Source organism: Psittacula echo (genome assembly GCF_963264785.1).
Source record: "Psittacula echo genome assembly, chromosome: 10".
NCBI classification, from domain to species: Eukaryota; Metazoa; Chordata; class Aves; order Psittaciformes; family Psittacidae; genus Psittacula; species Psittacula echo.
Genome location: NC_137741.1, coordinates 6998340 through 7019457, shown reverse-complemented (window position 1 = coordinate 7019457; position 21118 = coordinate 6998340). Strand labels below are relative to the sequence as shown.

At 36.1% G+C, this 21118-nt stretch overlaps 1 protein-coding gene across 3 annotated transcripts in view; it reads right to left on the bottom strand.

Annotated features, from left to right (window-relative positions):
* Nucleotides 1–21118, bottom strand: part of LRRC49 (leucine rich repeat containing 49) — a gene marked incomplete at both ends in the record, with an annotated part of 48564 nt that overhangs the window by 16990 nt on the left and 10456 nt on the right. For all 3 annotated transcript variants that reach the window (XM_080626475.1, XM_080626476.1, XM_080626477.1), the window contains 3 exons: nucleotides 6835–6982; nucleotides 12844–12905; nucleotides 16911–17054. In XM_080626475.1, coding sequence (XP_080482601.1) covers nucleotides 6835–6982; nucleotides 12844–12905; nucleotides 16911–17054 — 354 coding nt within the window. The remainder of the gene's footprint in view (nucleotides 1–6834; nucleotides 6983–12843; nucleotides 12906–16910; nucleotides 17055–21118) is intronic.

Here is a 21118-nt window from a genome sequence, read left to right as displayed (position 1 = left end):
AACATTCTCATAGCATGGTATTTTTAGAACCTATATTTTCCAAGTAACAAAAGAAATGTTCACTATGAAGTAAAAAGTGTACAGTCCTTCCAACACAAATATTTGGGAAGCATACTTTAACTTATTTTGATTTACTTCACATGCCATTGGGTGTTCCTATGAAAGTATCCTCCCAGAGCATACAGAATGTGTTTTGATTTCCCTCAAAATAGAAAGCTTTTCACTTTCCAGGAAATTAACAAACAAAAAAGAACAGAAAACATCAACCACAAAGACACTGATATGTTGAAATTTCTACATAACTAAAACATGCTATGCTCAGTGCTTTGTAAGAACCCTTAAGCACATGGGTGAATGCTTACTAGATGATAAAACAAACCAGGAACTTCACAACCATGTTTTTAGGAAAATAATTTCCAATGCATAAGAAGTTACATTCACATAGCAGGCTTATTCTTCATCTGTAGACAGTGTCCCTGAAGCTCACTGACATACTGTGGATTTTGACACCAATTTCAAAGGTGATTAAACAGCGCGTTTCCAAATTGCTCCTCCCTGACTTTAACCTAACATGCACATATTAAACACAAGAAATATCTCAATGCAGATTAAGGCATGAGGCTTTGGATAGGGTTAGCTTCTCTAACCCAATTATATGCCACCATTTCACTGGAACACAATTTCCCTGGAACGCTAATTGGAGAGCCATTTTTGTTTGTTTGTTGGGGGTTTTTTTGGTGTTTTTTTTTGTTGCAGTCACCTCTGCTACTGGACTTTTCAGTTCTTCCTAAACAAGTAATCCAAGGGGCTGCTATCACAGAATTACAGAATAATCAGGTTAGAAGTGACCTCACAAGGTCACTAGTTCATGTTAAAGGAGGACCAACAATAAGTAAATAATTAAAGCCACACAGATACAGAAGGTCTTCTAGATCCCAATACAACAAAACACCACACAATGACACCCATTACCTGAATGGGAGTGTTCACAGTGAGGCTGTGAAAACACATTAAATAAACCCCATGCAGGTAATATGCCATAAATATGAATGTATAATTAATAAAGTGAAATAAAAATGCGTTGTTCCTCAAGATATGATTTAAAATGTTGAAAACTACAAACATTATTCTCATGACAGCCATTTACCCCAATTACATGTTACAGTGTATTAAGATTGTGCTTACTTAAAAAAACCTGAAGGCTTCCAATAAACTGCAAAAACAAGCAAACAACATCAGCGAGATCTTGCTATAGGAAGTGGGTTAGAGTGGTTTTGTGGTGTTGGGGTGGTCTGGGTTTTTTTTTTAATTTTCTAATTAAATTTCTCCCTTTGACCTTGCATTTATTTTAATGTGGGTTCCTACAGAAAGAAGTTTTACAATTTCAATGTCTTAATCTTCTGTAATGACTTTTCAACACATAAAACATATGAAGTAACAGAGTGTTTAGAAGTCTCAAACTAAGATGTTGGGGTTTTTTTTGTTCCCTAGATTATATAAAATATTTGATTATATAAAAATGGTTTGAAGAAAATGTAAACTAGTTTTCCCACCAAGGGAAAGGACGCAAGAATTATCCATTCTATTTGGCAGAAAACAGCTGGCTAACCATCACAGACTCTGCCCTGAACTAGCTGACTTATTACTGTGTTTCACACTGGGAAAGGTGAGAATTTACAGAACAAAATGACACTCATCTAAAAGAAAGTAGCCTTCATTAATTTTATTCCTTTCAAAACTACTTAAGATTTGGGGTTTTTTTTCAAGCTCCCTAATTCAATTTTCTCTCAGCTTCCACAAATACCTCTTTTTACTCTATCTTCCTTCTCAAAGCCTTCCTTTTTCCAGTCCAAATGCATACTTTGACAGTCTTCCACACATGAGGAAGTCAGTCCAGTACCTTCACTGCCAACAGTCTCAATATATTCACGCAAAGAATGAAATGAACTAGTGCAGATTATGTTCTAACAACAGTCCTATTAACTATGACTTTTTTCTTGATCAACACTTTACCCAAATTGCAGACATTTAAAAAATACTTTTACTTTTACAAAAGAAATTAGCTCAGCCTAAAAACAAAATATATCCTAGTTTTACTCAGCATTCATACAGGCACAATCATAGAGAAAACATCTGAGTAAAGATTAAAGGATAAATCTACTTGTCCTGGAAGTTGAATCCGTATACATTTCTTTATTAATTTTACACAACACATGCAATCCATCTTAAAAACCAAACAATGTCACAAAATATCCCTAAAAAACCCCCACAAAGTTATAAAACTTGCCAGTATTCTTTTTTACTATCACCTCTTCTTCTCTTCTAGCTCCAGCTCTTTCAAACTTGAAACCAAACCTTGCTGAAAAAGGGGGGATGCTTTCCCAGAAGGTCAAAGTGCCAGATCATTACAAACGGACTAGGATGTCCTCTTGTATACAGAGATCTCTATTTAGTAGTTCTCCACTTCCCATCTAAAAATGTACTAAATAAGAAGTCACCTTCACAAAGAGTAATGTATTTTCTAAAGAAGGATAAGTCTCACTTTCTGCAATGTGACTTTGAAGTTGCAGGTTTACATTCTCAGCATGAAGCAATAGAAAGCTATTACCACCCTTATAAAAACCTGCCATTGGAGCTCTAACAGGAGCGTACCTGTAACTTTGGCAGGCTGGTAGCTCCCCCTGCTGCTACATGAGCACTACCGGAACGAACACCACAGATTTTGGTCAAACCCAACATTGTTTCATTAGTCTTTGAAGAGATAACATCCAGCAAGACCTGAAGATGATCCTGAAGAGCCCCCAGTGAAATGCATGTATACTTCCTCATTACTGCTTTACTATTATTCAAACAAGTTCTTTCTCAACAAATGATACCATTTAAATCACAGAAAAAGATGCTAGATTAGCACAAAGGGAATGAAGCATTTCATTTCCATAGTATATCTACCTCAGTAATTTTACTATAGATTAGAAACAGCTACAGTATACTCAATACAGACTAATTTAGGTAATGAAAAACACAGAAAAAGAAGAAGTTTTAAGAATGGTCTGGAATATACATTTAAGCTTTCAAGGTATAAAGAGACTTAACACAGTACACTTAAAGTGCACAAAATTCAGCTCACTTGCAGAAGGCAGACTACGTTTTATGTATACAACAGAGGCTGATTTTATATGAGAATGAAGTAAGAATGTGAGGATGGTTCTAGTAGAAATACAGCCATGGATAATTAGAAGTACAAAAATTTTGACAAACCATTACGTGACATTTGACAATGAGATATATCTCCATTTTTTTACCTTCAGTATTACTTTGGTATATTTTTTGCAAAACCTGATTTCAGAGAGAGAATTACAACCCATAAAACTGACTTTAAAAGTTCCTCAAGTATCTAATTTTTAAGTGTAAAGAAAGAAAAAAAAATACAGGGATCCTTCCCTAAAAAAAATGTACACTCCACAGTAGCAATTGAATCGATAACGATTTCTATTCTGGATGAAGCAGTAGAACCTACTCCCTGATCAACAGAGAAACATCTAAGCAAATAATCAAAACCAAACACTGCTCTCTTAACTTTAACCATCAATGCAAATCATAAAACCTCAATGAAAAGCAACAAATTTTTACTGTTTAAAAAATGCAGCTTGTCTTTCCATTTGGGAACCACAGGACATTTAAAATATATATGCACTATATATAAAGATACATATTAAAATATATATACACTTAAATTCTGCTGAGAAAGTATGGATAGCAGGTGTTCCTGGTTAAATAATCCCTCAGTAAGAGCCACGTACAAATTCATATTTTAATATTTTATGTCTGCAGGCAGTATATGTTACAGAAAACCGGAGGTAAAAAGATCAGTCACAGCTATACGGTAAGCACCACTAGACAGGTCCACTGTTTCAGAAGTTCAAACTATGAAACATATTCAAAAAGCTCCAGTGCCCAGAAAAACAATCATTATAGGACACCAAACAACACAAATGGCTATCTATGCAACCTGAGCCTGCTTTGACTGTAATACACTTCAGCCGCACATCAGCCATACATCTAGTCCCACTACCTCACAACCAAGGTGTGCTAAAGGTGTAACTGTTACAGATGGTTAACACAGGCAACACACAGCAATCCATCCAGCCATGGTAATTCAGCCTCCTCTCCACTCTTTAAGCCTCCAAATTGATCAATTAAAGTTCAGGAAAGTAAAAGGTTTCTACTGAATTAATGTTTTAGATAAGCACTATAAAGTGGGCAGCTATTTCAGCTAAAAATCACTTTCTAGGGTGGACAATGGAAAAAGTGTTTTCAGTCTTACAGTGAAACTCATTACAGGCAAACAACTTCCATTGATTTCACTACCACTGGGTCAATGCCTCAGAGGTTTAAGAGTTTAAATCTTACATTCAAAAACAGCTTCGGAATGAGAGGGCCTAAGAAAACACCAACTCCCCCACAGATCAGGATTTAAAAGTTGCCATGTGATGCAATCCCCTGAATAAAGACAAATCTGCCCTGACTTAAGAAATACTAGAACAATTACAGAGAAAAATGTTTTATCCTAAGTGCAAAGTATTTGATTTTCACGGCAGCTTTACAGCTTTATTTTTTGAATAGTTCCCTAAGGCAACAGCAGTTGTCACCAGACTTGCTCCGAGGCTCCCTTTCTCCAGACAATCAAGTAGAAAAGGCATAGCACCGAAGAGCATGTGTCTTCTTGAAACCCAGTAAGAATAAAGCTTCAAAGTCTCTTATAAACTTCTGAAAATATCCTCGAGATTTTGCTCTTTCTTGAAATAATTTTCTAGTCCCAGTGAAACCAGAAAATAAAAGAATAGTTAAAAGCTGAAGTAAAAATTGGGTAAAACTTAGTTCTCAAGCAAAAGAATTTCTGAACAGGTCAGTCAAGAGTTCCTAGCTAGAAAAATCCAACATCCTGGTCCAACTCTCCAGTTTTTTACAGGACAAAGCAATGCTTAACTTCAAAATGGCTTGGATGATCTTCAGATTAATGGAGAAAAGAAGCTAGAAATTTAGAGTTTAGGTATACCAATCGAGTGAGAAAAAGAACATACCCAGCATTGTACTTCCACTCCCCCACAAAGTTACATTTACCCTTACAAGTGATGGCAACAGCATGTTGCTTTACTAGGCAAAACAACTGGGTTTGGCATTGCCAACTCTCTAATTTTATCACAAACCTCATGATACTTGTTGTTTTTCTTAAAAATCACAGTTTCTTAAGTTATATGATTATCTGGGTAACACAGCTTTTATTGGAGAAAACATAAAGCACCCTCTACATGGAGAAAACAGCATGGCTCAAAAACCAGAAGGCAAATAAAGAATGCGAAATGTTCTTTTTACAAGTAGATTTATAGCAGCACAACTGGTGAAGCCTGTTTTTCTATGGCTTTTTGTCTTGTGGTTGACTCTGATGTTTAACAAGGTGCAAACACAGACTAAGTTTTTCCCATGGCTGTGCATTTCTAATAGCTTTTTCTCCATACAGATCCCATACAGTCTAAAAAGGAATTTGAGCTTTCCACAGTTTTCCCTAACGCTAAGAGTTCTACCAGGATCTGTCTCCTCTCAGGAACGGGTGAAGGGGCAAATGGAGGGGAAGGAGACATCTTCTTCATGTGACTCAAGTTCCTGAAATACTAAGAAAATGATCTTTTAAAAAGCAAAGTAACTAGCAAGTATTCAATTAAGTCATTATAAATCCACAAAAAAATAAAAACCCCCAACACACAGAATCTGTGTGAACAAACAAGTATTTAGTATTTTTAATGCTGGGAGTAAAACTTCCATGTCTGAAAGCACTTTATTTTAAAAATTAATGTTATCCACATACATGTTATATTTTGCATCACAACTGGCTCTATTTTATGCTCATGGTGCATTGGCTAAAGCAAAATAAGATATGAGGTAAAACAACAGGTCGATTATAATGATGTACAGTCTTTGTACAAAGCAAACGAGCACTTAAAATAGGATATATCTATCAGCACCTTGTCAAAAAAGACAGAGCTGCAACACTTTTGCTTGCAAAGCATATTGTATTTGTTATCTTACTGTTGGATCATTTTCTCCTTTAAGAAGGTCATGCTTAAACATCATTTTTGAGTAGACACAGAATTAGCATGATTATTCCTATATTAAGAGATTAAATAGTTGACTTAACCATATGGCCCCCAGTGATTGCCCTTCATCCTCCACCTTAAAGTGTATTTTCAATAATTCTGTAGGAGCCTTAAGTTGTCTGCAACTCCTCTCTTGCTTACCAAGGTTACTTGAACTTGAGCAGCAGAAATCAATAGGAAGTTAGCTAAGGGAGAAACATAGACATATCGGAACTGTGTGATCACCAGGTTTCCTTAGCAAGGCAGACTAAAGAAACCAACAAGATTTTTAAGGAAAGAAGATGCCAATAACATGAATTCAAAGATAAACAGACTATTCCTTTGAAAGAAACACTCTTTTCAGCTATAGAGCAAATCAGTGAAGGCCGTGTTGGGAAAGTTCGAACCAAAAGCCTTGCAGATTCTCTCTTGTCACATAGCAATTGATCACACAGTATTTAACAGTAAAGAATTTAAGCATTTAAAAGTAAACATCTTAAAATGAAATAAAAAAGCAGGTCCTTGCATAATACTGAAGAAAAGAAGGTACAAGTTTTCAATATTGTAATGTCTATATACCATTCAACTCCATACTAAAGAAAATATTGTGGTATTTTTAATATACATACATAAACAGACACCCCTACATTTCACTTCTCAATTTAAGGATCTAGTAAGTCTGATGAAAACAGAAATTTCTTACTGTGATTCTCTTCATATCTAGCTGTCGGAGCTGCATCATATGATGGAGAACAGTGTGTTTGTACCATGTCTCCTGAGCTATTGGATTGCCATCAAGGGTGATATCTGACAAAGATGAAGACTCAGCAAGGCACAGAATATCCTCAAAACTGTAACCAAAAGAGTTTAAAGTTTTAATGTCATAGCGTAGGAATAATTCTGAGAGGGAAGATTTTATTTCTAAGGACAGAACATTAATATTTTCCTGTACTGAAAAAAAGCCCACCCATCAATATTGTGTATGATAAATCAAACTATAAGTATTTTGAAATACCAACAGCTGCTGCTGTTAAACTTCTTAATCTCTTCACATACAGGTAGAAATAGATGGAGAATAAGGAGAACTCATTAACTACAGGAGCACAGTTTTACCTAAACAAAAACCCTCACCTAAAATAGGATATGTATCAGCTCATATTAAAAAAAAAAATAAATATATATCTATTAAAAAAAAAAAAAGCAAAGCTTATTTGCCATCAAAGCCAGTAGGAAAACCATGGAAAAGACAAGAAAAAAAGCCAACCACAAATACCACAGAATAGCATTTGCAACATCATTAAATATCAGAAGAAAAACAACTACAGAAGCATCATATTATCTTCAAAAGAGGTCTGACTTCTGTTCTGAGTTCAGTCTACAAACACTAACAAGTCGGCTTTTAGACAACACCTGATTTGGCTTCCTGACAAAAATAACTGGCTGTATAAAGTATATGTGGAAATGTACAGCTTGTATCATGTTCCTTTTATTGAAGATGGAAAGAATGTAGTTCAAACGAATAGTATTTTTTAAACAACACAGAACTTTTTTAACATGATTTCAAAACAAGCTGAATTTACAGAAATAAATATGACTCCCCAATTCCTTTTAAGAAATTGTGCACTTTGGCCTTCAAAAGTCAAGTCTTATGAAGTTGAGTAAATTGAAGCAAAAAGTATATAACAATTAGACTTGGTAGTTTTGAGAATGAAGTTCAAAAAAATCTGATAGTTACAAAAGAATCGATGATCACAAAAATATAAACAGAGGATCACTTTACTAGACAAAACTTTATGACATCCTGAAATCAGAGACCGTATCTGAAGTGGAAAATATGGAATTACTTTATGGAAAAGCTTTACTATTCTGATAATATTACTGACTGCATCAACTGGTTATATTCTCCTTACTTCTGGTGGCAGGAAGAGTCTTCCTCTATATTTGGAAGGATTCCAAACTTTAATTATGCACTTAATTATGAACTTAAGAATCAGAAATCATATGCAGGATGAATGTTTATGTTAAAGATTTAATAAACTGAATAAAGTGGCAACTGCCTTTATCATTTGTATCACTCAGCTTTCAAAAACATGCAATAATCTGATGAGGAGTAACATTCAGCTGCAAAGGGCTTCAGATATACCAGAATATCAGATTATGAAATGAGATATCCCTTAAAGAGTCTTTTTATGACCTGGTTTCCTTTCCATAAGCTAGCTTGCATAACACATTTTAGGAAGATCAGGCTGACACTACTTATGTCCTGAAGGTAAAAGACAATCTTCCCAAATGACGCGGAAGTTAGTGAAGCAAACTCATAAGCATGACAGAATAAGAAAAGATAACTATTTCCATTTTGTGTGACAAATATGGAAAATTTTTGGCCTTAAAAAATTAGTTTCAAATAATGTAAATATATTTATTAAAAGCATTAAACATATTTACTCCACGCACTTCCCACTAAACATCTAACCAAACAGTACTTGCTATTACATTTGATTTATAGATTTTTAATTAAACTAATCTCTTCAGGAAATAAATGACGGAGAAGTTGAAAGTTTGCTAGTGTTTTCAAGATCTTCCACTTACACATACTGCTGTGCTTTGAAATTCTCAATGCACCAAAACATTCAGTCCGGAGTCAACACATGCAAGCTCATTCTGCTTTTAGCTGTCCTACTAGCAGCAAAATTTTAGAGCTAAACAGTAGTGCAAAATAGTTGTTTCACATCTTTGTATGAAAATGTGAAAAAGAGAATATGAAAGAGAGACCTTTAGAAACTCAACCTAGAAAATTGAATATACTTTACTTGTCACACTGACATCCCAATGCTAAGCCAAGCAAAGCTGTAACACAACACACTTAGCAAACAGACTGCATAATTTTACAACCAAGCTTCTGTCTGCTTCCCAGCATGCAGACTGCTGTGACAGAGTGAAGGGGTAACCACCCTATGGGAAGCAGAGACCATGTCTCAGTGCTCTGTCTAGCCTCTGTTATCTACAAAGGAGTCTTTAACCTGCTCCCACAATACAAATCACCTGTGGATGATGCTGTTTCAGTCTCAGTCAATCATCTTGAATGGAATGTCTGCTTCTCTTTCCAAAAGACCTTCTCCTGCAGGAGCCCCACCAAACCGCAGCAAACACCTCTCCTTCCCTGTTGTTTCTTGCTATATCGATTTATCTATGCTAAAATGGCAGTTTCGGCAACACAGACACAGGTTGTAAATTTAGGCAAAATTATCAAAGAGTCTTTTCTCCAAATCTTTTCAGAATAGATCAGTTTTACATCTTGTGCACGTGCTCAGAGTCCTGCATCCAATTCTCCCCTCTGCCTGAAGGGATGCAAAAGCAAACCCACTTCTCCCACCTCATATGAGAATGTGGCATCACTAAGCCACAGAATACTCTGGAGTGGTTGGTCTAAGCTCAACCTCCACCAATGATAAGCATTCACAGAAACACTTGTCCTCTGTTATAGCCTACTTGCTTAGAAAGACAGTTGTTTCTTTTCTATACATATGCAATGACTTTTTAAAAGCATGTTCCATAAGAGGGAAAAACTCTGAAAAAGAGAAGGAAGGCAACATGCTCATTACAGTCTGATAGAACACCCAAGAGGGAACTGTATGTTCAAAAAAAATTCAGTCAAAGAAGAAAACTTGGGGATTCCCAGGTTTCTAACCACTAAACTACTACTGAAAACAGAAGCTACCACAGTGAACCTTTCACTCTCCTTGTACTGCTTTTGTTCAAGTATTTAACAATGTATTTATACATTTTCATGCTGCTAGAAAAAAGGTATAAATAAAAATAAACATAATGCTGACCAGGACAGCAGTGTAACAGTGAAAATATGTACTTTTTTTTTTTTTTTTTTTTTTTTGCCAAGATTTTAAAATAGCCTACCCTGGTTCCATATTTTGAAATGTGAACAATCACCCTCTCTAGATCTCAGTGGCGCATCTTTCCTGAAGAAAAGTTTCTGTAATCTCTTCTCAGCACCACATGACAAATTAAAAATTGGATTTCTCCTCCTTCTTTATAACTAGCTCTAGAGACAGAGATATATTACCTTCAGCCATTAGGTAGAATGCCTTCAGTTTGTAACTGAATTTTTTGGGCTGAAGCCAGAAGTAGGATTACTTTTGTTTCAGATCAGCATCAACTTCTACAACATTCAGTTTTAGCTTGTATTATCTTGCCAATACAGATGCTTTTACTAAAAGCTCTGCAAAGAAGCAGCAGAATTCTGAGGCCTCCTATAAAGCATGAGGGAAAAAGGAACTGGAGATTAAATCCATGATATATTCTCATGCCTTAAATAGTGACAATTTTTAAAAGGTATTCTCAAATCTTATACTGAAATATTTGTGTCAGTATGTACCAATTTCAGACTCACAGATTTTTGCTGACAGAGGAAAAGAGAAGGCAGCAAAACTTTCTATGAAAGCACTGCCTCAGAAATGCTACTTTTAAAATGGTCACTAATGAGATATTTTAATGAACTGTAATACAAATATATCCAGGTTTTGGCAATGTACTTTGTTGCTCGTTTCCATTTGTGGGTTTTCTCTATGCACCTACAGTCAAATGAACTGGAATACCTTTGTATCAATTTGATTACCTAAAAGAAAGAACAGACACAGCTGTTTCTAGGAAAAATAACTTCTAAAACTACCATACGGCACAGAGCAAACCCAGGTAAGTAACTCAAAACCACACAAAATCATTTAAAAGAGTTATAGGAATGTTAAGATGTAGCATAGCAATTCACTAGTATTACAGCTGCATATAACTTCTTCAGTCAGTTCAAACGGTATCAAGCCAAGTATCAGAAAACAGATGGTCAAGAGTATATTTTTATATTTAGTCAATTTCCTGTTAGAAGACATATCTACTACAGAAGTCAAAATCAGGAATTAACAGGGGTTTTAGCCTTCTTTACTGCCATATGTAATAGAAAGATATTATTTCAAAAACCAAAGCTAAATGTGATCATCAAAAGAAATTGTTTCTTTGTTTTAAAATAGTGACTGGTAAATAAAGAGTTAAACTGATTCGCCCACCTATCTACCCACATATATATGCAAAATTTATAGAAGAGCAATGCCTTTCATTTGATGTTAAGATTTTCATACCTATTCCAACTACAAATTAAAACCAAATTATATATTTGTAGAAACGTTCTGAGTATCTCTAGCTTACATGAAACATACAACTAGATCTATCAATAGTTTAGCTGAAGCTCCAATGAGTACCAAAAATCATGATAAAGTACCAAGAAGCAAGCTACTGAATACATGAAGTTTGAGAAATACACTTTGAAAACATCACAGAAAAAAAATGACGTATTTTCTTCCTTAAACACTGTGAAAAAAAATGTGAAAAAGGAGTCAGAAAACTGTGCAAAATACACCGAGTATTTAAAGAGATTCAGAAATTTTAGTGACTGCAGTGATGCTCCCTGATGGCAAGGGAGCCAGCTACTGCAGTCCTCTCAGTATTCCTGCCAAGCTAAGACTGTTTTTAGAAAAACAGAAACAAAAGGCAGGTTTCAGTTCTGGAAATTATTCAAGAGAAGCAAAATGCTACCCCCTCTCTTTATTATGCTAATTTAAAACATAAAATAAGAAGACTAGCAGTTTAGTTAAGGAAAGAGCAGATTAAAGATTCCTGCAATTCATCTCTCTTTTTTTTTTAATGCTTAATACCCACGAGTATTTAAGGAGCGCTACTGCATTTGTACTTTAAGAACACCAGGAAGACAGACAAGTAGGTTGGAGCTACCTGCAAAAAACATAATGCAGGTCAACTTAAAATGTTCCAAGTGGCTATTACAATAAAAGCTCATACTAACTGTAACATTTTACAGAGAAAGCAGGTACCACAACAACACCATGGTATTTCCAGTAGTTGGAACATGAAGCATCTTTCCCCTACACCAAATTAAATTATTTGATTCTAAGCAAAGAATGCTGGTGGTGATTAAGGGACAGGAAAAATGACATACCCATCTGAAGATAATGCAGGCACTATTTAATTATTTTGTTTTTTTAATATTGGCACTGGTATAAAGTCAGACTCCAAAAATGCGTGAATATAAAGAGACATAGAACACACACATTTTTTCTGTTTAGAACAAAATGCACTTAGTTACTTGATACTAGAGAAACCCTGCTTTGAAAGTCGAGCTAGTCTGGTTCTGTCATCTGGTTTAAAAGGGAAATAAACATGAACACACCTTTCAGACTTTATTAATATATGGGCAAACCAAATATAAGCATGAAAAAAATCTAAGCATCGTAAGCAGAATCTGACTCAGCAGTTTGTGTAACTCCATAAATACAGTGATGGTATGTTAAATATAATATATAACTTTTGTAATGTTAGTTTAACAGATACCTGGTTTAACAGTACAACTTACGACACTATGCTTAATTTTGATTAGCACTGTAAAGAGTATGATGATTTTAAAATTAAAAATAAAAGCTTCTTGGTAGAATTCTCATAGTACTAATACATTAAAATGCAAAAGGTTTCAAGAAATGTTATGTTTAAACAGAATACACACAATGGCTTGATTATGCTGTTAGGGGAAAAAAATAGTATTTGCAGTCACAGCGTTTTAATTTACATTTTAAATGAAATACAGCTCCTACAGTATATTTTAAATTACTGATAGGAAGCAAACTGCTATTTCCCTTACCTAGATATATTGTTGAAGCTGAGGAAGAGACGCTGGAGACATGGCAAAGTATCCACATCTTTCTAGAAGGAAAGATAGAAGCATAAATTCAGTAGCTGAAAGTAGTTTTTTGAACCTCTCCACTTTCCCTGATGAAATACAATCATTTCTGTGCTATAACCTTGCTGCAACATTGATTTCTGCAGCTCCATTTCTCCCTACTGCAGACTGCAAGGGAGTGTTTCAGTGCAGATATCCATGCTGCAGAACAAGCTGCACCACTTGCAAAGCAAATGATGTTAAAGAAAAGAGGATAAGGCTGCTGCTGCTTTCTGAACAGGCTTTTGGGAAATAAGCCAATGTGCTGCCTCAGCATTTAAGCTGCAGGATAAACACAGTGGTTTAAAAAAAAAAAAAAAAAAAAAAAAGGTTTTTTCATGACCATGCTGAAATAAGGTTTTTGAAGTGCAATGCAGCACTGCAATTAGCAGCACCGCAATTAGCAGCACCAAACAACAATGGCTTTTCTGCCAAAGAATGATCTGAAGGACTATCATCTTTACAATTAAAATTTATAAGGAATGAGTTTCCAGAATGAGTAATCAAATTTAACATATGCCACTAAAGACCTTCAGATGAAAGCTCGAAACAGCAAGGAACACAAATATTAAGATGAAACATAACAAGTACAAACTTTATTTATGAAATAGAAATCCATAACAGCCACACAGCACAGTCTGCAGTGATTCATACACTATTCAGACTGCACACCTCAATCCTCAGTTATATATCTACATCTCCTTATCCTACTAAGGAACATACTCAAATTTGCAACCAGCGGACATAAAACTGTTACTTACACCACAGGGAAGTGTCACAGGACTCACTATGTTGATTTTAGCCACAAAATCACATCTACAGCCCTTCTTCCCTCCATCTGACTTATGACATGTCTACATCACATTTGAGATACAGAAATAGTTCATTCTACCCAAATAGATGAGCACAAGCCAGCTCTAAACAAACCATACAGCTTCAATTAATGAAACGGTGAATGTGAGCTAATGGGTGTTGCCAAGAGTCACAGCTCTGCATACAACAAGCCGTGCTTATTTGCTCAGGCTTGAAGATACAAAACTCCTGGTTCAGAGCTGTTCCGGATCCTCTCAGATTAGACTATGGAAAGACTGAGTTCACAACAGAATTCCATCTGGATGGACCCTCTGTCCCTAAACCTACTCTCACTGTTTATGCTTAAAGGAGTGAGCAAGCATGATACAGGTTAATACACACTTGAAAACAGGCATTATAGAGTGGTGCACAGTAATTCTTAAGTAGCAATAATTTTAACTGATCAGAGAATTTTGCACTGAGGTATGCAAAGTAATTTCTCCTGAAGACAAATTTCCTTAACAAGCATATGCTGCTGTCCTGTAAAGTACATCACAAGTCTCACAAGCATGACAGCAAAAAGGAGAAAAAAAAAAGAAAAGCCTCCAGCTTCTTCAGCTTTGATTCAGTCATATAAAGCAACGTACTCATACAGGACAGGAATTCTTTGCAACAAGATGGTGAACACCTTGACCAGTCCTCCTTTAAATCTAAGATCAAGCTGCAGATGACAAAACCTGGAAGTCTAAGCTTTCAATATCTCAAAGCAATCAAGCAGGTCTGTCTTTCAAACAAAAACATAGTTCATCTTCCTAACAGTGGACCCCAATTCACAACTGGATGGAAAATAAATAAATGTTTCATAATGGTACACATAGATTTATGCTTCTGATATCACATGAGACACTTTATAATCATTTATTCTGCCCGTTTGCTATTTTCCAGAATGGTCAGACTTTTTGAAGACATTTGAGTCCTGTAAGATACAATTCTGCTATAAACCAAGCCTCAAGACTGCCTTTTTAAATCCTACAGCTTTGGACATACTACGTTTTATTCTTACAAAAATAACTACTTAAGGTTCATGAATTTCCAGGCTCTAATGAGGACCTCTAAGACAAAAAGTGGTTCAAAAATCGCTAATCTAAGGCCAGTGCTTAAACAAACTGCAACCTAGCTGGATATCTTGATTTATTCAATAGAGTAAGCTGCAATGGATATGGAGTTCAGCATGAAACCTCATTTTGTTTGACAAATGACATCATCATCTTTCCTTCACAAAAACAATACCCTTACTCTGTCTCTCTGTGTGTGGTGTGTGAGCGTGTGTGTGTGTGAAGAATAAGGAAGGCTCACAAAAATGTACTGAAAGTTATTAAATTATATTCATGTTATTTCATGTTTTTTTGGGACGACAAACTTTTTAAATTTGATGTTAGCTTCTTTCATTTAAGGGAGTAATCAAATTTAAAAGTTTGATTCATAAGGATAGTGTTGTCATAGTAACCCAGTAACTAAAACACAGGCCAAAAACTAACTCACAGAAGCCAAATTCTTTAATGAACTTCACTGCAAAATTTTAGCTCTAAGTGCTGCATCATAACTATATCATGATTAAAGTGACACAGTTAACCATAAGAAAACCTAAACGTCTTAAAGGAAAGAAATATATAACCCCCCTCCTTTAACTACTCAAGTACTCCAGCAATAATGTAAGAATATCTTGGATATTCTTTCCATAAACTGGTATATTCGTTTCTATGTTTCAGGATTTTCAGTAATGTAGTACTGGAGCAGATTCTGAATTTCAATACAAAAGTAACACAGCTTTACTTAAAAAAAAAAAGAAATAAATACATGTACCTTGTTGTGCAAAGAGAAAAAGGCAACACCTGCCGTTAAAATAAGAGATTTTAATTTAGGACAAATACATCGATTTACTTTAGGTTTCAGAGATTATGATGTGTCCACTTCACATGGAGTCCTTCTCTAGAGGAAGGAGAGTTAGTGTCATACTTACTAAAAATCACCATGCAATAAAAAAACACCAACACAAAAATACACACATGTAACACCATTCCATTAGAATTTAACCATGGTAAAAGCAAATGAACAATCAGGCAAAATAAAGTACTTCCCTGAAGACAATATAATCTTCTGAAACACTACCTCTGGTCAGGAAAGACTAAAACATTGAGATGCAGTGCAGAGTCCAAGCCTGTAACTCACTACTTTAAATTTCATGCTGACTCCCCATTTGTAGCAACAGGAAGCAAGGAGTAAGTACGAGCTACGCCTGAGAGTGAAAAGGCAGCAGCTACAAGCAAGGAAGAGAGTTCTAGGTGATGTAACTGACGTAGGGGGAAAGTATAGTAGCAGAATCAGCAATGAGCAAAGATTTCTTTTTTTCTGAAGTGTAAAAACAATTCCTACATGGAAAAACAGAAGATTTGAGAAAGGCTCAGCAGCAATAGGACACCAACAACTAAAGCAATGATGAGGACCAGCTATTTAAGTAGACTTAATGTATTATTTTAAGAAGTGCTTGTTGAAATAAGCTACTTGCTATACCTGAACTACAACTCTTAGATTGCAAAGTGAAAAACTTCAATTTTTATAACATAAAGACTTACAATGCTGGGTTAAAGCTTCAATTGGGAAATTCCGCTTTTAAGAGCAATGCCTATTTTCTCCGCATTTGCCCCAGACATATTCATACGGTGATGAAATTTAAGATGATCTGGTTACTTAGCTGAGCTACAGAAATTAAGAGGGGGTTTGTTTCTAGGAAACATATAAATGTAGATACTTTTCTTCCACACAGATATGTTAGAACCACAAAGCTACTTCAGAATCTGGGTCCCATCATTGTCCTCCCTGTGAGAACCATCATGAGCTATCAAGATGTGAATCACTACAACTCATCATAGATTCACAGAATAGTTTGGCTTGCAAGGGACCTTTAAAGGTTATCAAGTCCAACCTCCAATCACATTTAAACAAAATAACACCAAAACTAAATTGCTGTTTGCTTCACCTTAAACATCACAGCAGAACACCATAAGCAACATGATATGGGAAAACACAAAATTCCACAAGTCTGAAATACTGATACAGTTTAGACAAGTTATACTAATAGTGAATTTTGTTAAAACCAACATAAAGGAAGAGAAAAATACAAGAGTTTTGCTCCTTACTATAGCAGAGACTTGATTATGACGAAGGTTGAGCTCTGTGAGTGAATCCAGTCCATTAAGGTTTTCTACAACCGTTAGTAGGTTTCTGGCAAGGTTTAACACTCTGAGTTCATTCAGATGACTGATGTTTTCTATTTTAGAAATCTGTGAAAGAGGCATAATTATAAACATGCATACTGTGGCTTATATAGATATACAATAGATACATGTAGTAAGTACTTTCTTAGAGTATGCATAAACAATCAACTCAATTACAATAATGCGCTTGTGTATTTTTCTAAACCATGATAATAATGTCACAAGTTGCTGAAAACAAGCTACAGTCTGCTACACATTAAGTACAAGTATTCACTTCACTGATATCTTTCTAGTCATAGCATGGATCTGCTGGAGGATAGGAAGGCTCGGCAGAGGGACATGCAAGATCAATGGGCCAAGGCCAATTGTATGAGGTTCAACAAGGCAAATTGCTGGGTCCTGCACTTGGGCTACAACACCACCATGCAATGCTACAGGCCTGGGGAAGAGTGGCTGGAAAGCTGCTCAGTGGAAAAGGACCTGGGGGTGCTGACTGACGGAGCTGAACATGAGCCAGCTTGTGCCCAGGCAGCCAAGAAAGTCAACAGCATTCTGGCCTGTATCAGCAATAGTGGGGCCAGCAGGATCAGGGAAGTGATCATCCCCCTGTACTTGGCACTGGTGAGGCTGCACTTCAAATACTGTGTTCAGTTCTGTGCCCCTCACTAGAAGAAATACTGAGTTGCTGGAGCAGGTCCAGAGAAGGGCAATGAAGCTGGTGAAGGATCTGGAGAACAAATCTGATGAGGAACAGCTGAGGGAACTGGGGTGGTTTAGTCTGAAGAAGAGAAGGCTCGGGGGGACCTTACTGCTCTCTACAACTACCTGAAAGGAGGATGGAACAAGGAAGTTGCTGGTCTCTTCTCCCAAGTAACAAGTGATAGCACAAGAGGTAATGGTCTCAAGCTGTGCCAGGGGAGGTTTAGACTGGATATTAGGAAATATTTCTTCACCAAAAGAGTGGTCAGGCAATAGAGCAAGCTGCCCAGGTGAGTGGTGGAACCACCATCCGTGGAAGTGTTCAAAAACTGTGTAGATGAGATCCTTAGTGCCACAGCTTAGGGGTGGACATGGCAGTCCTGGGGTAGCAGTGGGACTTGATAATCTTAAAGGTCTCTTCCAACCTAGGTGATTCGATAAATCAATGGCAAAGGAAGTCTTTTAATCCACTTATCGGACAAGCTGAACCGCATTGCATTAGTGAACAGCAAATGTCAAGCCCTCTGCAGAAGCAAAGAAGGTCTATATAACACTAAAACCCTTAAAGAAATCTTAGGCCTTTGGGGACAGGCTGATTACTGAAGGGAGCTATGTTTCACTTTCAAAGAAAGGGAAACAGCACACCATTATATACTGAACCTTACTCAGCAGTAAAATAAGTCACCACTTCCTTCCTTACCATCAGAAAGTAGGTTACTTCAGCCATGCTGTTGTGTAGCAGTAACCTTGAAGACACCACAAAACTAAGACAACATTGATGACACCATGCTATGCTAAAATTAGCAAGTTTTGTGCATGACTGATCCTTAAATTGTCTGCAAAGGCACCCAAACACATCTTCAAATCTCCTGGTATCTATGCTACAAAAATATGTGGCATCATATCTCCCTACCACCACAGAACTCTGCCAGTTTCCCTTCCTGCTTCTTAAAAACCCAGTAGTAGCATTCACAGTTCTATCAACAGGAGCTCGGGAGAGTTTCCAGTAGGTCATGAGGACAGGAACCTGCTGTGAGTCAGGGGCAAGAAGCAGGCACAGCCCTGTGACAAAGAAAGCAATTTTTCTGAAATTGGAACTTGCAAGGAAGTTTTACAAGCAGGTAATTGCTGGAATTAGAAAGACAAAGTCAAAAGTTAGAAAAAAAAAAAAACAACAGCATCCTTAGTTTGGACACACAGCACATTTACTTGACAGTCCCCAGCACTTCCTTGGCAATTCATGGCTTCATGTGATTAAAAAAATGGAGCAATCAAAGTGACTGAACTACACTAAACAGGCAGATGCCCGAAGTTTGGGTTTATAATTAATACCTTATTTTAGAGATTCAGGTGATATTGACAAAAAAACAAACCTCAAAACAAAACATGGCAATCAAAACAGCAATAATATCTACTGGCCCTTAAAATTAATTTTTACTTCTAGAAATGTAACTGTTTCACAAAGGCATTATTACTCTGTTGACACAATTTGGATTAATTTCCTGCTGTATTTCTCAGAGCAACCAACTCAAGGACCTCTATCTAGATATGCATTTCTGATAGTGGTCTGGGATCTGTCCTCTACCATGTATCCACACATTTATGCAGGACGTGCAAACAGCAACACATACGGAGAAGATGAAGTACTGCCCCTGCACAAGGGAATACTCCTATCATATTCTTATTCAAAACCTATGCTATATGGCAGAAAGAAGGCAGCAAGTTTTCCTGTGGAAAAGACTTCAGTCTTCCACAATGTGTGGCAGTGCATCCAAGGATACAGTGCACAAAGCTACTAACAAATATAACGAATTCCCTTTTTAAACAGAATGATCATCTGCTGGACCACCCTAAGCTCCCTTCAGCACTGTGTACTCAGGATACACTATTCTTCCTCAAAGCTGCCAACAGCACTTCCATGCAGATAAGCAAGACAGTGACTGGTATCACCCCTTCCTAGTGATAATGAAACTGCCTGATGCTTTAGACCAGTAACAGGCCTGGCCATGCCAGCTTCCAGAAAGCTTCTAGAAGCTCCTGGAAAAGTAGAAGAGGTAAGGTAACTGTTATTTAACAGGTTGAGAAAACACTGTTGTTGGTAATTTTCATATATATATAAATACACACACACACATATATGTACACATACATATATACATACATGTGTCTATAAGCCTATGACACGACCTGAATATGCTGCTATAAAAAGTATTTCAGCAATTTTTCAGTTAAAAAAGAAAAAAAAAAAATTAGGTAACATCTTAAACCAACCTTTGATTCAACTGCTAATTAGTATGCATTATGCTTTTCTGGGTGTTACATGCAGAAAATAATTATCACGATACAAAACTACTACAGCTGAAGTAATAGAAAATACCTCCATTTAGAACAAGATATGTAAACAGAAAGACTTGTAAAAGCAAAGCCAAGAGAAGATGGGTAGCATGAAGAGCACAGACCCCTGCAGATGTCTGCTGAGGTAGAATTACAGCATGCCACAATGCTGTAAATATAATGCTGCAAATACTAATCTTGGCATTTTACTGCTAACACAAAGATAGATATTTCATCAGCAATGTATACAGTTGCACTTTAATGACTTTGTTAAGTTTTAAGATTAACTTTACTGGATTTGCTGTTTCAATTATGCACTCAACATATGAAGATACACCAGCTTTTAGTACATGCTGTTAGCTGCAGATTGGATACAAGCCAGAACTGGACAAAACCACTATTTTCTTGTTTGCTTGTATGTTTGAATACTTAGATATGAAATAGATTTATTTAAAAAAAATGGTTATGTGTCCCAACCATCAATAAACTACACAAAAGTTCATTTTATAATACACATTTTGAGATTACTGAAAAGAAGTTTATACATGAAAAAAATCAAGTTCCCCTTTTTTTTTTTTTTTTTACTTATATCCTTAAACTTTTGGCAAGGAAAATTATTCACAGAGTTAAACAGAAAACAAACACATAATGACTTCTTAAAATGTAAAGCATTATAAAATGAATTTCATTCTAAGTGAAGTCAGACTTCATTCATTCTAAATAGACTTTTTTCATCCTAAATAAATTTGAAGTCTTAACTTGACTCTCTTTAATGAATTAGTTCACTGGAAAATGAAGTACAGTCCATTTTAATCCTACCAAAAATAAAAAAGGTTTTAAAAAGAATTTTTAAGAAACATATAGGATTTATACTATTCACCTTGACAACAAAGACCAAGTCAACAAACAGCATTCTCTCCACAGTGCACAGAAGCACACTGCTTAGAAATTAAATGTTCAGTTCAAAATTGGGTGAAATTTGTACTGCATTAAATAGCCAGGCTGCTGCCATAGATTCTCTTGCCCTTCTCGGACAGGTGGATCCCTGATGTCGTATTTATGTTCATATTAGAGTTTTAATAACCATAGAAACAGAG